Raw genomic sequence first — 19,923 nt, forward strand, 5'->3', positions numbered from 1 at the left:
GAAACAACTCGCTGATATTCTCAGTCTGCTGGCAAATATGAGGTGAAACAGGGTAGCATAAGCTCTGGAGAAAGAAATTCAAGTTTAGGCATTTTATCTTATGCCTCCAATTAACTAAAAGGGTACAGCCTTGCAGGGTCAAGGAGCTCAACTGCTACTAGTGCAAGACAATCCCGCATGTTTCTGAACATTGAGACATGCAAGGGGAGGCCAGGCTATTCGACATTTTTTCTTTTATTAACCAAATAAAAATTCCAAGTGATTTAAAAGCCATGAGACCAATTGCAATCCTTTCACTACACTGACTTTAAAATCTGAAAGTAGTTTATGTAGTCCAAAATTTAATAAATTTATTGCTACTTTAAAAAATAACTTAAACATGGGRTTGGGGCATTTTTAAAGAAAAAAAACATGTTTTAAAATATTGCAGTTGCTAATATTGGCACAGTTTTGTTTCTCTTGGGTCCATTACCCAAGAGAAAGTAAAGCATAGCTCAGTCAACTGCAATCATTAACTTCACACATCTAACGTAGATTGCTCACTATAACTGGATCAAAAAATCAAAATGGTGGCAGAGAGTTCACTAAAACCACTCGAGGATCTGATCGTTCAGTCCTCAGAATAGCCTAAAACATCTTTAGCTGAGTGCGTAAATGAACATTTTGGCTCCTGAGGAACTRTAACCTTTGGATGAAATCCTCTAAKTGAGGCTTGGGCAGGAGTCAGAGTTTTGAGCTGCATTTGGGAAACTCTCTGACTAGCCCTGAGCAAGTCACTCAAGTCTAACTACTTCTCCTATCAAAAAGGAGCTTATAAAAATTCACTCCATAAATTTATATGGTGTCAGACACAGCCTGAAGCCCTAGCTTCCCTGAAATCAATGACAACTCTTTTCCTRACTTTTGTAGGCTCAGAATTTCATGTTTAATAAAAAAACTCAGAAACCAGGAATTTCTGAAATTACTGCCTGGCCTTGCTACAAACTTACTATGTGACCCCTGGAGAAGCAGTCTTCCCAAAAGAGAAAGAAGAAATTACAATTGTTCTCTAATTTACAGGCAGTTTGCAAGACTATAAATGTCTGGAAAACATCTCAGCATTTAGATGCAAGACATTGTCCAAATATGAAAGACACTATTTGGAAAATTTTCCGATTTTTAATTTAATAYAGTTCCTTTATACAAGTTGCTTCCAGCTTTATGTTCCTGTGTGAAATCTGAAATGAAAGGCAATTAACTGTCATTTTAATATTATTCATAAATATCAAACTAGAATTTGCCATGGCAGACAGAAAGTCAAAGTTCTTATAAAAGGAATTGTAAAAACAGATTACAGCCCTAAGTCACAGACCCCAAACACTGTAAAGTTCACATCTACATAATACCATGCAAACTGAAGTCTAAGGGCCTTTTGCTTTTACTAGCTGCATTGAGGAGGTGGCTTCAACATTCCAGAGCAAAGTCAGAGGTCTGGTTGCCCAATTCAAAAAAGTAAAACCAGACGTGAGGTTTTATGATAGTAATGAATCTGGAATAAACACTTCATACTATTAAAATCTGGTGGTGTGTCTAAAATCCTAACAGCTGTGTCCTCTTCCAGATGAAATATGATTGAAGATAGAAAATGAACTTTTTTGGTGATGGAGTATTTAAATACTCCCCTAGGACACCACTCAGTGTCAGCAGAAAACAGCTGAGCTGCATCCATCAACATAAAACACATCTTCTCCCACATGAGCAATACCAGGAAAAGTAGTATAGCAAAAGCGACAAAATTGTCTCAGGAACAAGCCTGCAGCATTTGTTTATTGAGCAGTTCATCAAGATGCTAGAAACTCAGATATTACAATGTACCCTTGGGTTTTCTGAAAGGGTCCTTCTGGCCACCATMAGTAGGAGCTGCTGCTGAAGCGCGCTCGCTGCTTGATCCCCAGAAGACGGTTCCTGGCTTTCTGAAGTGGTGGTACTAGAGGAGCTGAACTGTATTTCACTGTGCACAGAGAAAGGAAAGAGATTGTTTTAAGTAGCAACACACTCGTAGTAATTCTGAAACATTACAGGAGATTATTAATTACTGCAATTACACTACTGGCTCACAGGACTTGGGAACCTTCCACCTCTGTATCTGAAATCTAGCAYAGACCCACAAAACAGTTAACACCCAAATCCGGATACACTTGATTTACTACATCCACCACAGAGAAACAGATACTTCTCTGTCACCGTTTTCCTCATCCTGAGATGAACACCCTTAAGGAATCACACTTCAGAAGCACCTTTTTCTGTCCAGTGACMATTCAGGTTCAGAGCTGCACAGAGCAAAACTGCAGAGTAGATAGTGCAGAAATCTTGGAATAGCTTCCAACAAGCTCCCCTAGGTACCAAGCTACTCTAGTCTCACGCCCACTGAATTTGGTGAGTATTGATTAACCCTGCTGACAACTCAGGCTACAAGAAATTCCTTCTGCCCTAGGAAGATTAACAAGTGATTAACAGTGAGCTAATTCACATAAGGCTAACTTAGATATCCTCCGTACTGAGCCTTAMATTCACCCTGGGAGGGCCCTAAGCCAGATGCTATTTATTGTTTTTCCTCACATTTACTGCTTTGTGTTCTAGGCGCAGCACTTAAACAATTGTGAAAATCTGCACTTAAAGCAGCAGTGCCTTTTGGGTTGCAGAAATGATGTTACCATGACATGACTGACTGTGTTTCAGAGAGAACTTTATTGAAATGAAGTAATTGTTATTTGGGGAAGACGTCTATTTTGAMTACTTCTCTTGAATTCTTTTCCAAATGGGATTTGTACATCAGGCACTCTGCTCCAAGCTCATTGTCCCACTGCCTCTTGATACCTGCCTTAGGCTCTTACTACTTTTGTTTCTACAAGAGGGTGCAAGCACCTAAGTGCTCACGCAAGGTAGCCAGTATCTATTGTTCTAATTTTGCATAAAGACAAGCAGAAAGAAACTAGAGCAATCTGCCTACAGTCAGCCAGGAAGCCKATGGCAGTGCAAAGATTAAAACCTCCTCTTGCTTACCCTACACTTGCCCCAAAGGCACCTTATTAATTTTAGTTAACTCATCCTTCCTTGCCTTTATTTGCCAATCCCCAAAGGCTGCCATCTAGCCCTTTTTTAAGGCATTAAAATTGTGGCTGTCCTGCACGTAAGTGGCTGTTAACTTCAGCTGCAGTGGTTAGCATTGTTCTGGAACAAGGTGCAATGTCTGAATTACTTAAAAGCAGGGCTGAGGTGTCACACCAACATCTTGAAATGCACACACTTTCTCCTTCTCCCCTCTGGGATTTGCTAGCTCAGCTTGGGCCACCAGGAACACAATCAGCCTTGGGATGTCACCAGAGGGGCCATCTTGACTCTGGTTTCTGAGCCTGGTAAGTTTGTGTTTTCAAAGCTTTGACTGCTCTCAGTCTTGAATTCTAGACCTGACATTCACCATCTGCCACTCCAGCAGAACTCTCAGCTGAGTAGAAACGAGAGCACCCCACGYTCCTGACCCTAAAGGCTTTCTCTTCTGCATTCAACACTCCTGCTACAGACAGCAGCACGATCCATTCCACAGTCAGCTGTCACGTTCCCTTTGGACAGCACTAGTAAATGAGAACATGGTCCAACACAATCCACTTGATGTTCCATCCACAAGGCAGGTCTGTAAGAATCATCTCCTTTCTCAGCAGTTATTRACAACCCAGTACAAAAGGGATGGGCATCCATTCAAGATCTTGGATCACAATCAGAAGAGTTAAGCAGGAAGAAAGTGGAGGAAGCCTTGAGGAATATCTCCCAGGAGTAAGATTCCCATAGGTATGGACTATAGAGCAACCTTGGCCAATCTGAAGGAAGGCACGGGATTTTTTGTTTGTTTTTTCTGGAAGAGCTGTCTGGTTCCTTGTCATTGTGGGTGCAGCCCTAAGTCTCCCTCCCTCTTCACAGTAGGAAAAAGGCAAATGTARCCCAGGCTATGTAGGAACAGAAGCCTGGGAATTCCTGCCCAAAAGGTGACTCATCAAAACAGCAGGGGAAYAGAATAGTGGTTGGTCATGTCTTCCTAAATAAGGAGTCAACCCTCAATAAATTTCTGCATCTTTAGCTGTCTTTCTACAAAAGCCAAACGTATTTTGAGTTTGGACTCATCTTTTATCCCACATTCACYAAAAAAWGGAAATAGCAGAAGGGCAGATGGAYAGAGCAGAGTACCAGGGGAGTCTATCAGTTCTCAGAAATCAAAAATCTTTTATTTGTAAGACTTCTTCCAAGAATAAACTTCAGAGATCAAATTATCTCCCACCAGACTTGAAGATAACCAAAAATCCAAGAGCACACATAGTCTGTTTTCTGTTTAYAGAAAACATTCACAGCTCCACCGATCAGCAAGTGACAGAGGAGACCACAAGCAGCCAGGACACAGACTGTGGGAAAGAGTCAGAAACTTTACAGGCCTGAAAAGGCAGTTAAGGGCAGAGAAGCTGGGAAGGCAGAGCTAGCAAARCAACAATTGCAAAATCAGAATCTGTCATCTGGCCTTCATCAGCCTCATCTCTCTGTATCTTCTTACTCTCTCCTCATCCTCCATTTCCTTCAGCTCCTGTTTGCTGCTTTTGTCTTCCTTATCCCTATTTTCCACACAACCTYCTTCTGACATTCACTTGCTACCCCCAATGATGAAGTGCTTGCACAGCTACTTAGGAATTGTACATCTCATCTGATGACACTGCTATCACACTGACAGCGAACACCAGTAAGAAATGAGATGGCGGTGTTTGTGTTTTTGTAYGCCTATAAACTAGATTCTATAAATTTATTACCATATGTAAATAGGAGCAAATACTCTCTAATCATAGAATCATTATAACGGAGCTGATCCCAGAGTAATGTGGAATTTTGCTAAATAGAAAATCTGTTCATTTGCAGAATCAAATTAATATTATCAAGATCTATCACAGTAAACTGCACTGCTAATGTAAGCAAAGGTATAATTGAACTAAATTTTGAATAGTAAATTATTAACTAAAAATATCTTTGATAAATATACAACCTACACAGATCAAATTCAAAAACTACATAGCACCCTCTACTGATAACTGGGTATAAATCAGGAATTTTTTCTGGCTCATAATCCCATTTTGTAAGAACACTGAGTAAACATAAACCAGTGGAGCAATCGYATAACACACAGAATGTTTTAGTATAACCACATAATGCCAGAAAAATCTTCCTTCTCCCTCTCTATTTAGTCTGTTGCCTTACAGCACTGACAACTTGGCTTGAGCCATTCAAATGTAACCCAGCCTAAATTGTCCCCTTTGCTAGGATCAGCTAGCCTTGGGCTAAACACCTCTCAAGGTAAACTCCTTATACAGGCAGGCCACAAAGAATTCCCTGTYAATAAGGATGTTTTGCAGGTCTTGSGTAAATTTMATTTTAACCTACATATRAGAGAAAGGACAGGGAACCTTGGAGCCAACATCACAACAGTCGCAATAACCAAGCACTTTCCTCTTGGTCCTCACCAGCTTAAATCCAGAAAGATCCACCTGGACTGCTTAAGGCAGCTGTTCTGGGTCACTACAGAGTTTACAGTGTGTAATAAATATCCACGGTGATAAATAATAATGTAGCTGAGAGCTATGAGCAGTACTCCCTAAAATACTGCCCTTAGGTGAAAGTAAGCAGCTATGGCTGTGAAGAGACAGAGGGCAGCTCAGAGCCAGAGGTATCTCCTTCTGCACATCCAGCAATCCCATCCAAGAAGCAATCGCTTCTGGGGCACTGAGGAGCATTTAAAAGCACTTGCTGAACAGAGGCCTGAGCGATGTTGTTGTACAAGACCCAGCTAATGCTAACAACACAGCAGGAGCTGAAAAAGTCTATACCTTTGTGCTCAATCAAAACAGCCAGGCTGTGGCTCAAACATAGCTGCCTGAACTGATGCTGCTCATTAGTTCTCCACCAGAAAGCTGCCAGCACCAATCCAACCGAGTGTTGCACCATTCAAGACTGACACTAGTTGCAGATGTTGCCTCTTTCAAGAAAATGATGATTTACAGTTCCCAAATAACCAAATAACATGATTTAAACTAAAAAGCAACTCAGAGAATGTAAGATTGAAATATGCCACTGATAGCTGCATTAGGAATGAATAATTATGTGACAAATCCAATCACAGAAAACATAGAAAAACACAAAGAGGAAGTRTATTTCACCTTTTTGGTAAGACATTAACAGTTTCATAAAGAGTAAAATTAATTCAGAATGTGCATCTTAATTTTCTTCAGTGCTTGCATCTGGTAAGAGCTAAAGCTAACGATGAAATTGCTCTTAAATTTTGTTCATATTTTATTAATTGTACAAATGTGTATTTATACACATTTTACTACAGGATTTGGGGAGAATTTTTGGCAAAAAATTCTAGCAAAAATAACATCTCTAACACCAATAAGACAGAGTATCTGAGTTTACAGAATGTGAAAACTGGAWGTAGTGATATACTGAGATACAGACAGGAAAGATATAAGATAACTGTTGAAGTGTTACAATAGACTACAAAATAAGCAGTGGTACATATTAAATTAACTATTGCAGATGGACAGAAATGCCTTGTAAAACAAATGCCCAAAGGCACTGAGGCAGGAAATGTTGAATGTCTTCTTACTCAGATGTTAAGAATGGGGTCCATTCAGTACACTCTTACTTCCCAATATTCAGATACTTTTAATAATTTGCAAGCCTATTGCATTTCAAAGTGATGATAAATGCACAAAAAACTTTCAAAACAAACAGCATGTGTTAGYCAATAAACTAGAGAACGCATTTTGGGAAGACACAGCCATATTGGAATTAATTCATTAATAGCATCCATGGTTATGTTATCTCTGAAATACTTTAAAATATTCCTTTTAATTCTCCTTATGGAAGGGCAGGGGATGGAACAGAAGCCAATCCCAACACCTGAAAGACTCCATAAGTACCTAGTCCTGAGCAGGATTTTGCTGCCATCGTGTGGCAGCATGGTCCCCTCTCACCTCTGAGTCTAAAAYACTCACGTTCCGGCACACTACTCAGTGAACGAAGGGCTAAAAATCCCTAAACAAATAAAAGAAAGGATTTTAACTGGCCAAGCTTAAAACAAGGGTTTCCTCCTGCCCCCTACAAGCCATCAGAAAAATGCTACTGAGTTTTTAAAGTAAAGAGTGCTTTTCAGAAAAATCCATGGCTTCATTAGAATTCAAACATTACCATTTTCAGTGCACACACTCTGCTCTTTTCTGTGTTTAAGCAGCACGATGCTCAGGGGAGCAGCTCATCTGAAACCACTGAATCCCAAAAGGACTCTATAATATTTGTTCCATCCATTTCAAAACAAGCTCAGCTGCAGAACCACACCACCTGACAAGCAGCATTAAGCTTTAAGATTCAGCAGCTTATTACAAGAGCAATGGGGGATTGTGGGTTTTAGGTCACCTTGCTGAGAAATACAAAAATTTTAGTAACAAGATTTTTGTCAATTGTAAAACATCATTTTGTCAATTTAAAACATCATTCTGAAACACTAAAACAAAATCAAATTTAAAAAAAAAATAGTCAACCTTAAGTTTCCTCTCTTCTAAGAGAAATAAACCACAAAGATTYAGGGAATTTTCCAGCAGTAAACATACTGAAGTATTAGTGGACTTATAAAGGAGACACATAGTACCTCTAGTGCATTCAAATAGACTTTCATATAGTATAATGCACTCAAGTAGCTTATTCTGGGATGTGAATGTAAATCAAATAAGTTAATTCATTGAACTGACATTCTCTCTTTTGCCCACAGCCAGAAGCACCAGCTCTCCACAGCTGTACTGACAGGCACCTTAAATTATTTTTTTAGTAGTTGTTAGTCACTAGTTTGCTGCAAAAACTTTTTTAACTTTTGGCCCTGATGATACCAAAAGTAAAAATATTCTCAAAACAAACAAAAAAAAATAAGCCTTTTTTTTTTTTAAATTAAGGTCTTTATCAGTGTTGCAAAACTATTTAGACCCTAACTATAATACAGCTTTTTAGAAGCCTAGTTTTAGTGTCAGAGCCTCATCTCAAAAATGTGAGGAGTTCTGCTTAGACAGAACATGCAAAGTGCATTATGAGTGCATGATTGTATGGTTGAACCACCTGTAGTAAGGAAACATACATGAATATTATTTTATCCTACATAAAATAATATTATTTTAATAACTTCACAGTTAAATTTAAAAAATACATGACCAAGAAAGCAGGGTAAGATTCAAACTGGAATAATATTTTAAAGGTATAGAGCAAGTTGGATTTTATAYATAAGTGATTCCAAATAAAAGCCCAAGTGTCACACAGCAAGCAGAATCTCCATCTAAGACAAAGGTGCTTTTTGCTTAGAACTGGGCAATCATTTTTTCTGTTTGTACTGGTTTTGGCTGGGRTTGAGTTAATTTTCTTCACAGTAGCTSRTACAGGGCTGTTTTGGATTTGTGTAGGAAGTGGTGTTGATAACACAGAGATGTTTTAGCTATTTCTGAGCAGCACTTACACACAGCCAAGGCTTTTTCTGCTTCTCACTGCACCCCATCAGTGAGGAGGTAAGGGGTGCAAAAGCAGCTGGGAGGAGACAAAGCCAGGACAGCTGACCCCAACTGACCAGAAGGTTCTTCCATACAATATGGCACTCAGCATATAAATCTAAGCGAAGGAAAATGAAAGCAGGATCTTTGRAGTGATGGCATTGTTCTTCCCAAGTCACCAGGGCACAATATGGAGCCCAGTTTTCCTGGARGGGSCTGAACAYTTGCTTGCCCAGRGKAAGTGGTGAAGGGATTCCTTRCTTTGCTTTGCTTGCATGTTCAGCTTTTGCTTTAACTATTACACTGCCTTTATCTCAAGCATGAATTTTCYAGTTTTGACCCTTCTGATTCTCCCCTCCAGTCCCACCATGGGAAGTGAGCAAATGGCTGTGCAGTGCTGAGTTCCCAGCTGAGTTTAAGCCACAACRYGGCTGCAGTTCTCAAATATTTCATCTGCACATCACACATCTGTTTCCRTGGCCTATCATACAAATTTATTTTAAACTTCAGCTTTCATATGCAGCACAGCAGCCTCCTAATCTAATTTGTGGCTATTGCTGACTGTTGTCACACACATGAAGTGATAAACTGCTGCAAGAAGTCCAGCACTCACACTATATATGCATTTGAATGAATCAAATGCTTTTGCAACATAAAGCTGAATCACTGCTAGTAAAAACATAGATATTCTAAAGAGACACCAACTCTCCCTCTTTACAATCAATAAATGTGTATAGTCACAATTTCCTGCACCAAAATGGGAGTTTGAAGATGGTTTTCTTCTCAGAAATTTAACACAGGAGAGAAGGAAATGGGCTCAAGTAACAAGCAGTATTCTTGTAAACTGCATTTGCTTAAACCTAGAGCATTTGCATATATCTCAGTTTTTTGACCCACTCCTGTGTTTAGTATGGACATATCCACATTAGGATTTTCTGAAAAGTAGTTAACCATAGCACATATGTGTTTGCACACAAATCAAATAAAGCTSTGGGCCATGAATAGAAAAGAAGTACAAGGATGGAGAGATAAGTGCCCAAACACCCATGCATACTRGCAGGTATCTAGCATGACCCTACAKCAGTATGCTTTTCAGGGATGTTTGATGATCTACCCTCATCTCASATCCAAATACCAATGAACATGTCAGAAATGGACCACAATATACCTGAGCAAATCAGAATGGGAAAAATAAAAAATGCTTTCTGAAAATAAATCCATCCTTCATTGAAATTGGGATTTGATCACATTAGMTACCAAAATGCTATGCTGAAATAAACATCATGATGAAAGATCATCGGTGAAACTTACAGAGCCAAAAAAYACCCGGGTCTCAAAGGGCCATCACTGCCGTGAACTGCTTTGGGCAGAACCATGGAAGATTTGGATAGTTTTACAGGTATTCCCAATGAGGAATAAACTACTTGAAGCAGAGAAGCGTAAAGAACAAATAATTTGGATGCATAATCATCAGAGTATTTCACAGATTATCACGTGAAAAAATCAAATTATTTAATAACTTTATACCTAAGAGCACTGGATTTTAAAATGGTATGTTGTATTCACAGTTTCTCCAAGCATTATTTCTTTCATTACAAAAACCACAATTTTACACATGGCAAAAATGTCAAATACATTTTTGATATGAGTGAAATTACATAAAAATTGCCAAAATAGTAAAAGTTTGTTACATTAATGCCCTTAAGTTCATTATAAGTTTACTTTTTCTGTCTTTCACAGCCTACGAGACAGGAAACAGATAYAGGCCACATACTCTGGGAGTACATTATTTCAATTCTAGATATCTGAGAAGAGAAACTGAAACAGTTTACGTTAATTGAATCRAATTTTTCATGGATGTGAAACCAGRAGGCACAACCTTCTTATGGATCAACATCTTACATTCAAACAATTTAGAAAGGCAGAACAGTATTTCATACACATGTTGAGGACAGCTACATTACAGAAAGATATAAAATACTGACATGCTTTTCTATAGTATCTATGTATACATACACTGAAGGTCCTCAGCCTTCTGAACAAGAGCCCCAGGATGCAAAGAAAGCACATTTAGAGAAGTAGTTAAACATTAAAAAACATATTAGCCTTGTACAGCAAGTATGCASAGAATCCAATTACTGTTAAATTTATGTATTGGCATTGATAGATATTTTATGGCTCTATTAGCCTCTACTGGGGACAGATCATGCAAAAAATCATTAATTATTGTACTAGAATATATAGCGTGATTTTAGGGGTTTATGCTTCAACTGATATTAATGAATCAAGATAACATGACAGCTCACATGTATCTTTTTGACTGGCTATCAAAATTTACTAAATTATTTAATTACAAGACACATTCAAGGCAAAGAAATCGAAATCTTCTCTTTGTCACAGAGGGACAGCAAAATGTGTAACAGGGTACACGTCCTTATTTGTAAAGCATTTATTAACTATACCTTGTTTATCCTGAGTTCAGGAGACAGCTACATACCCCTAAAGATGCTTCAACACATATATCCTTTCAGCTCATTTTTTTAAGGATGTATTCTTCTTAATGATCGTGGGGTTTACCATGTATCACCAATCTTAAGGGAAAAATTTTAACTTGAATCTCTAACTATTCTAGAAAGGCAAGATAAAAACTCAGTGGCCGTTTGATGAGAAGTCAAACTRATGGTGCCAAAAGGCAGTTCAGGCTCATACTCAGCTCATGCTTTACACAGAGGTGAACTCTCTCATCCTTCCACACTTTCCCAGAAGCCAAACATATACTCAAAACACACAGCATAGAAACGTAAGGATTCACTCTAACAGAGACAAGGCTTTTTCAGCTAAAGGTAAGGAACTTCATGAATTGGGTCAGGAGAATGGTTTGCAGGATGAGAAAGCCATTTCCAATTCCTGACTTCAGAACAGATTGAAACRGTCTGTCTGTACTAATTTCTAGCACAATCCATGAGCTGGGAATACAGTTTATACTTTTGTCACAAAGCAATTTACAGCTAGAGGTGAACTTGGCAGGGTAATGGGAGCATCAAATTTAGATGCAATTAGCTCAGCAGGGAACCCATTCCACTGGGACTGCTGGCAAGAGATGTTKCTGGCAAGCCAACAGACAAAAGTGGGGTCAGGGTAATTACACTGACAATAGTTGGGAAATGGATTAGCTACCGACCAAATTTCACTATTTTACCAAACTCAGTGACAAGAATCCCCCACCAAAGTGGGGATTAAGATGGRAAAGGAATTATCTTTTTCTGGTGATCATTACAACATAAAAACCTCCTTGAGATTCAACTTGGCTAGGTCTTTAAATATTTTCAAAGCTGGACTGCTAGACAAGTGAGAGACAATTTGGTGAGAGACAAGTACAGAGACAGCCTGAAAAAAATTCTAATTCTCTGTAAACTTTAACAGAATTAAGAGATAATTATTAATTAAATTATTGGAAATTATTAATAAGAAAGTTTTYATACTACATTTAAGAAGCTCTGAAGATTTCTCAGGACAAGGACTGCAGGTACAGGTAATGTTAGGACAACTATTATAGTTGGAAAAGCCACCAATAAAAAAAAAAACAAAACAAAAAAATAGATAAACAAATACAAAAATAGAAACTGATGGAATATACATTAACATTGATAAACTGGAGAATTCTCCAAAGATCATCTCGCAACACTCACAACACTGGTCCCTGAACTAAAAAGAGGTGACGGACCACTGACATTTGACAAGACAAGTCTAATTCCCTTGAACAGTATTGCTCACAATGCTAAGGAGTCRGTGAAGGAAGAAATCACAGACTCCTTCAGATTTGGACATCTGCTTTCTCTGGCACATTGTAATCCATTCTTGTCCATCTTGTCCTTCCTAAGCAAAAGAAGAGCAGGAAGCTCGCAAAAATAAAGAACAAAACTAAAACCATAACACATCCTCACTTCTGTGACAGACTGACATTGTGAAGATTTTGTATTATTTGTGAGAATTTAATTTCAGAAGCTGTCGAATGTTTACGGGCCATAGGAATACTACTTTAATTTCAGTTCCTAATAATGTGATGATGAAATGGCCAAGCCTACAAATGGAGAAGATGATAGTAGGATTCAATAGACAAAAATAGCAAGTTATAATTTGAATTGCAGCTCATTAAGTATTAGTTATTCTGCCTCAAGGCTTTCTTTAATGACTTCTTTTGAGTAATATTTAAATACCTTCTTCAGTTTTGCATAACAGTGTTAAAAGATAGTTACCTATGGCCAATTCATAAGGCAATTACCTTACCCTTGACAAACCAGTCAGAGTTCATACCCTTTCCAGTCCAAATTCCTTTCCTTTTCACAACTACAGCATTACCCAGAAGCATCACAGCTCCTAGACACCAGTGATGGATCTGCTGCCTGTCCCAACAACACCCACAAAGCAGGAGGCCTCTTGTCATCCTCTGTCCTGGGTTGATTTTCCTCRTAAGGAAGCACATCAGGGCACAGCCAATCCAAATCCACATGGTTACTCCACTTGCTCAACTCAGTCTGACATTTTCCCTTTAGGAGCAGCTTAATCTTAACAGTATAAAGCAAGCATGATTGGTGAAAGTGTTTTAAGCGTTCATACACATCTACTGCAAACCTTTGTAGTGCTCTCTATGCTTATTCTAAATTCTGAAATCTGGGCTCCCTGAGAGCAAAAACATATCCCCTCCTATACAAGCAGGAACACCACCTCTTTTGTCTAGGCATTTAATTTTCTCCTGCATCTCTTGTCTTGTAAAATCTAATTTGGATGGCTCATTAATGAATTCAGACACCAGGCCTAAACATATTCTTCTGCATCTCAATTGCTCATAAAGATGTACTATCAAAATCATTGTCTTCTCCTCAGTTAAGTTTTTCATGGGCTGGTAGATAAAGTTCACCTCAAAGGTGCTTTCTGTGTCCTTTTTCTAATATCCTTCCATATCTGCAGCATCTCTGGTTGGTATGGACTACTCCTATGATCAATATCTCCACCAGAGAGGGCCCACTCTAAAGGGAATCATTTCTGTCAAGGACTATTCAAAGACAGAAACTCAGAACAGACTAAGTGAAGCAGTTAAAGCACCTTGTGCTTTATTTTATTCTATTTGCCTTTTTCTTCAGTATTAGCCTTTTCTTCACTGATCGTTTGGTTTACCCTCAGCAAAAATGAAAGCATCCTGACATGTGCAAGCCTGCAGCTGGGAACAGGGGGAGGGAAAGATGCCTCATTTCTGAACTACCCTTACAGCAGTTTTGCTCCTCTATTTTCTTTATGCTGCAAGTGATCCATATTGTCTAAACACAAAACTACTTAATGGTGAACACCTGAAGAGAAAATAAAAACCTCCTCCTTCCATGCTACCCTTCAATCTGCTCACAGATGGGAGAAACTGCCCCCTGAACAAACAACTCTCATTAAGCTCTCTGGCCTGGACATTACAAACTGTCCTTGCAAAAACCAACTCAAGCATTGAGTGCTTTATCACTTTATGATTCCTTTTCCCCTTTCCTTATCTTTCATATTGACTTCTGCTTTGCACTTTCCTTCATGCTGTTCTCTTGGAAAACCTCATGTTCTGGCTTCCCATTGACTCCCACAAWGAACCAGTCCTGGGAGCCCACTCCTCTTTCTTGATCTGTTCTATTCCCTGGTCTGAGCAGCTGCTGTACCCTAAAATTTCCAGCAAAAGTGATGATCTTAAGAAATTACATGCAYGTATGTGCCTGCAAAGAATATCTAAACTTGCTTTTCTTAGCAGGGTTTAGCAGACCCCTTAAAAATAAATCACATCCCTAAAATCTGCAAACCGCAACTGAAAAACAGCACATAGCATAGGAAGACAGAGATGTCACATAAGCATACAGCAAAGGCAGATTCAGCATGACTTCTTACAGGAAAAGGAAGATTGTCCTTCCTTTGATTAAAAAAAAAAATTAACTGCTAGAAGTCAGGGGASAGAAAATTACTTCTGAATTTAGGACAGATTCAAGTTCATAGTTATAGGAAGGGGGAGCAAGAGAGTGTTCTGTACAAGGTGAAACAAAGAGAGTTTCAAGAAATAAATAGAACCAAAGTAAAATGTTTGATTTTTTAGGTCAAAACTGAACTCTACCAGGATGGAGGTGTTTATTTTGCTAAATACTGACAGAACATTTCCACTACTCAATTCTTTTATTCCTTTTTTTTTCCAMTCTTTGCCTGCTGACAAATAAAATTATTATTCTCACGTCTCTCCCATTAGCATTCTATGTAAAATGCTAACGCTGTTTTTAACATTGTCTGAAGTATTTCAAAAGTCTCCCTGAAAGCCGAACACTTGAAGAATAATATTTGCTATTAAAAAWGACCATTCTCACTCCCTGAATCAACTTCTCCAAATGCTGTAAAACAGTATGAAAACCAAAATTATTTCATAAAACTGCTTATGAATAGCTAAAATTATTTTTACAGATCTGCATACACCAGATCATGTTGAAGAGGGTAGAAACTACAGTAATAAATATGGGATTTGTATGTAACACTCCAAAAAGAACTTTTGAAAAAAGAAAATTGGATACCTCATCAGACTATCTTGATAGATAGCAAACTATCTTTGGAGATTCAATGGTGAAAAGCTGTGCTGCTAGAATTCACAGGTCAGTGACTGATCCTGACACAACAACAAAAATTTTCAAAGAATGCAACAGGTATGATAAGCAAACAAGACAGGGTTGAGAGAGCAGTCCCACTTACTCTGTTTTATTTACTATTTTATTAATAATAGCCACACTTGACTTTGGCTATTCCCAGAAAGTAATTAAAACCCAGTGGATAGTTCTGGTTTTCATTTTCACTTTTTCTTTCCAAYATTCTTATAAAGCTGCCACTGTTTTAGCCAGAAACAGAAAAAAAAATCATGCTTTGACTTCTCTAGAAGAGGTTAATACATTTATTCTCCAGTACTCCCCTTCACATGCCTTTTCACAGCTACAGTTTCATGGTTTCTAGCAATGAAAACATTTAACAGTACTAAAAATAAGGGCTTACTTACTGAGCATTTGACATACAATCACAATTTGATAGCTGATGTCTAAAATTTCCTTCCTTCTGACAGCCAGTTTTTAAATAGCAGGATCTAATTTCCCCTTCAGAAAATACAGAGGAAAAAAGTCAGTTCASTGATACAATCATTTGTTTACACATGAAATTTATAAAATACACATTTTAGGTTAGGCATATTTATAAAWATATATTTCTCAGTCTGTGCATTAGATTCATTTTAGATTTCAGAGAGTAAACTAACATTTGAACAACTGAAAACCTGCGACAAATCAAAACACAGAAGTAACAGGGAAAATTTAAAAAGCACCTAAATTAAATACAAAGCACATCAATCAATGTAAGTTCACTGTAAAATGCGAAAACAGATTTTTCTCTTTCCATTCACAAAGGTGAGGCCAGGAGGTACAAAGCAGCAAAAAGTTCTGCTAGAAGTGTAGCCACTGCTCCTTCCTGTTTGCAGAGGCAGCACAAAATGAAGCGTGGCTTCTCTCTGACCCAGAGGCCATGCCATCCACCCCAGTGGCAGCTGCTGCCCTTCACCCCACAGCACGCTGGTGGCTGCAGGCTGCCAGCAGGGCCAGTAGGAACTGCCAGAAAATCAAAGCAGCTCTGGAGGCATGGACCCAGTACCATAAGCTGGTTTTGAAGGCAGCTTTAAAGGAAATAGAAAATATGGCTTTTGGGACAGCTGCATCTCAGAGTYAAGAGCCAGTACCCCACAGGGCTCCAACCCTACTAGAGCTTCAGACTCTTAAGAATAGTTTCAGAGCAGTGGCATCCCAAGAATACACATGGGGCAAGACTAGGTCAGTCATTAATTCTCTTCAAAGGGGCAGCAGATCACAACTCCAAATGACAGCAACCACCATGATATCAAGAGGTCGGTCTAAGCCAACTGAAGGACAAAACTGTAAAAAGGAGCCATGTTTTGGCCAGCCAGGTCAGTGCAAAACTTCTAGTCAGGCAGAACACACCAGGGACTTCTGACAGGACAGAAGTTGTCTTCTGGCCTAGCCAGCATCTTTTGAGGATGATGTTTGYAACATAAACTTCAGGCACTGGATAAGGCTCAGATCTGTGAGAGTCATCAGTCGATTTTGAAAACTACATTTATTGCTCATCTGACTTTAAATTACCAAGTGCTTTTCTTTCAAGCACACAGAAAAACATGCAACCGGTAACAGACAAGAGRAAGATCCTTCCAGGACATCTCAAGTGTCTTTAGAAATTTCCTCATGCATTGCARTTATCCCAGCTAGATAAACTCACCATTTTCATCTATGAACACGTGCATTGCATCCACGGAGAGCTCATCTTGCACAGACGCCTCAGGTCCACTTATTACTTGCAAGACAGAACTGTCTTGCTGAGARGTTACCCGGTAGATTATCTGCCTTTGCCTGCTGCCCTGGTAACTTGACACAAAAATGTTTCAAAACTACTATGAGGAACTTTTTTCTTGTTCTCAATAAAACAAAAAGAAAGAGAGGTTAATTAAAAGTTTATGTCATTTCTACTCAGTGAAACAAAACAGCTTACATCATATCTTTGAAGTACAAAATTGTAAAGTAAACTGGCCTTACAGTGCTGCAAATTTGGCAGACTCTGGAAGCACCGGACTAGTACTAGCACGATCTTGGCTTTGTACATCTGATCTTTCCTGTTTAGGAAGTTGCTCACAGTGCTTTTCTGTTCCCACCATTTCTTCTTTTCTCTCCATCATCTGGCTATCTGGAAAACAGGGCAGTGAAGTGGAGCCACTCTCCACAGAGACTTTCAAGAGTTTCGTTCATTAASTACCAAGCAAGAGCATCTAACAATGAAAATCAAAAACACTGCAGTATTTGCTAGTTTTATGGAAAGCACTACAATTACACATAACMATACAACCACAAATCTGGATGATGAGGTACTCTGACTCTTGTGAATGGGCTGTTTCAAGAACACACTGTGTGAAGCACAGGATAAGCAAGAATTAATTTCTGCTTTGTTTTTCCTATTGTTTCAGAGGGAAGCAATCTGTTCCTAATCTAGAATGGTAAGAGGCYGCTTCCCTAGGGGCTGTAATTTGTTCCCAAACTGTGTATGCTAGCAATGGAGAAGCAGAGGTATTGGCCCATTCCCCTTTTACAAAAGGGAAAGCAGCACCTTCAAAGAAAATAGAGCTCTTGGACAGAAAAGCAGATAGCTGTCTAATCCCTCATCCCTACTGGCCACGCATCTGGTGCAGGACAAAGGGCAAACCAGCAAAACAATTTCACAGCAGATTATCCTATGCTTGGAAAMCACAGAACTATGGATTTAAAAATACACATGAAGTATTTGTCAAATTTCTACTTCTTTGAGTGCCAATTGTATTTATATTGCCTTTCTATACATGTATGTCATTTATTTACATACATATAGATGTACAACATATTCATGGTGAATAGGGAAACATTTTTCAACCGTGCTTGGTTTATAAATAATAAAATAAATCTGTTAGGGTTTTAAAGTGCAACCAAGACAGTGATTTCATCAGTATCTTGTACAGTTGTGCAATTAAATGCTTTAMATGCAAAAAATGGGGATTTGTGGTGCTTGTTGGAGATGCCTCAGTAAATCTTGTAGCTTTTYACACTAAGCAAAGTGTATTGAAACACACTTACCCAGACTTATTGAAATAACCACTGTTTAAACAACTTAGATCAAGAAAAAACCACAGAATTTTCACCCCACTGTGAAAATTTCATTCCTCAAGCACTATTTCTCACCAATATAATTACCATCCTAACCCACAAGAAACACCAGTCAAGAAGTAATGGTGTCATATCTAAGTCAGTCTAAGGATAAAAAACAATGAAGGATTATAAAGAGATGCTTTACATTTTATAAGGTCAATTGATAAAACTGAAAAAAGTAAACTTTTGCATTTGTAGAACTTTCGGATCATCTKTCTTGTTTTCCTCCAACTGTATCAGCTGATGTACCAACACATTACTTCTACAAACAAACCTATGTTCATGAGCTAAAGCATCTCCACACCAGTTTCAATTCACAGGACAAAGCCCCCTGACATCCCAAAGCCTCAGACACTTGCACATAACCACTCTTCACTCTTTTTTTTTTTAAGGGGGGGGGTGGGGGGGCATGGGAGCAAGGGGGAGGAGGGGCAGYATCCAGAAGCACAAGAACAACTTTAACTATACCACCACATCTTGTCCCAGCAGTTCTCAGCCCTTAATATGAAGCACAAGGAGCATCAGCCCAAACAGTCTCACTGGGACCCCAAACACCAGCCCAGCTATCAGAAGCAAGAGGGCAGTAGAGACACTATGCAATTCTTGATTAGAACAGCAGTGTTCCTTCAGCTTCCAAAAGGAATAAAAAAACCCAAAGAATCTCACTACAACATTGTCAGTGTTCGAGGTCTCCAGTTCTCCCTTTGTAGCATGTGACAACCAAGGGTCCTGACTTCCTGTGCTATAAATACAATGAAATGAGCACCAGTTTAGTGTAGGGAAATATTTTGTCTCTGTTGTGCATGGAGGCAAAATTCACTAGGTCTTCTGGATCTATTTTACTCTATTTTGTATTAAAAAAAAAAATCTAAATAGGCAGTTAGGGGAACAGACAACAATTCTCTCCTTTCCTAGTTAAATATTCAAACTCCAGTTGAGGAAGAAACTGTGTCTTTGCTGAAGCAGCCCCTTAATGATGTAAGCATACCTGTGGGTGGTGATRGAGCCATAGACACCTAATCAAAATGACCTTCCTAAAGGCTTGAACTGTTCAAGCTGTAAGAACAATGGACAGAGATCAGAAACTGTGGTTTTAATAACCTAATTGGTCCCATAGTGCCYCAAACTAGCTTTAGGGCTGGAGCAACTAAAAAGATTTTTCAAATTTGATTATCTAGAGGTTTCAGAAAATGCCTCTCTCTTTACCATTCCCAACCACAAGCCTTGTAGAATTCTTTTTCCTCCTGTGGTAAAGAGTCATAACAACCAAAATGTAAATATACTGCTTCTTACAGGCTTTATACACCAGTCAAACCATACCATGGTGATAAGTACTTCCAGCACTGGAAAGGTGGGCCATGATGGATTTGTGACTGGTTTTCAAGATTATTATTCATCTTCCAAGTGACTTACACCTTCAGTATTTAAATGAAGATAGAGGTGTCTAGACTAGGAGTGTCCTGCCAGAGTACGCAATCAGCTCTACGTCACCAAATGCTCCCTGCATGGGAATTGTGCTGGCAAAGCTCAAATACTAGGAAACGTCT

General features: G+C 38.8%; 1 protein-coding gene across 1 annotated transcript in view; it reads right to left on the reverse strand.

Annotated features, from left to right (window-relative positions):
• PCNX2 (pecanex 2) overlaps positions 1-19,923 on the reverse strand; it is a 153,718-nt gene that overhangs the window by 112,996 nt on the left and 20,799 nt on the right. The window contains exons 6-9 of the mRNA XM_057368443.1: positions 17,240-17,387; positions 16,926-17,071; positions 15,646-15,739; positions 1,855-1,990 (exon numbers count right to left, since the gene is read on the reverse strand). Of these exons, the coding sequence (XP_057224426.1) occupies positions 1,855-1,990; positions 15,646-15,739; positions 16,926-17,071; positions 17,240-17,387 (524 nt within the window). The remainder of the gene's footprint in view (positions 1-1,854; positions 1,991-15,645; positions 15,740-16,925; positions 17,072-17,239; positions 17,388-19,923) is intronic.

The sequence above is a fragment of the Malurus melanocephalus genome, unplaced genomic scaffold, assembly GCF_030028575.1.
Source record: "Malurus melanocephalus ecotype Western Australia unplaced genomic scaffold, MMel_1.1 scaffold_92, whole genome shotgun sequence".
NCBI classification, from domain to species: Eukaryota; Metazoa; Chordata; class Aves; order Passeriformes; family Maluridae; genus Malurus; species Malurus melanocephalus.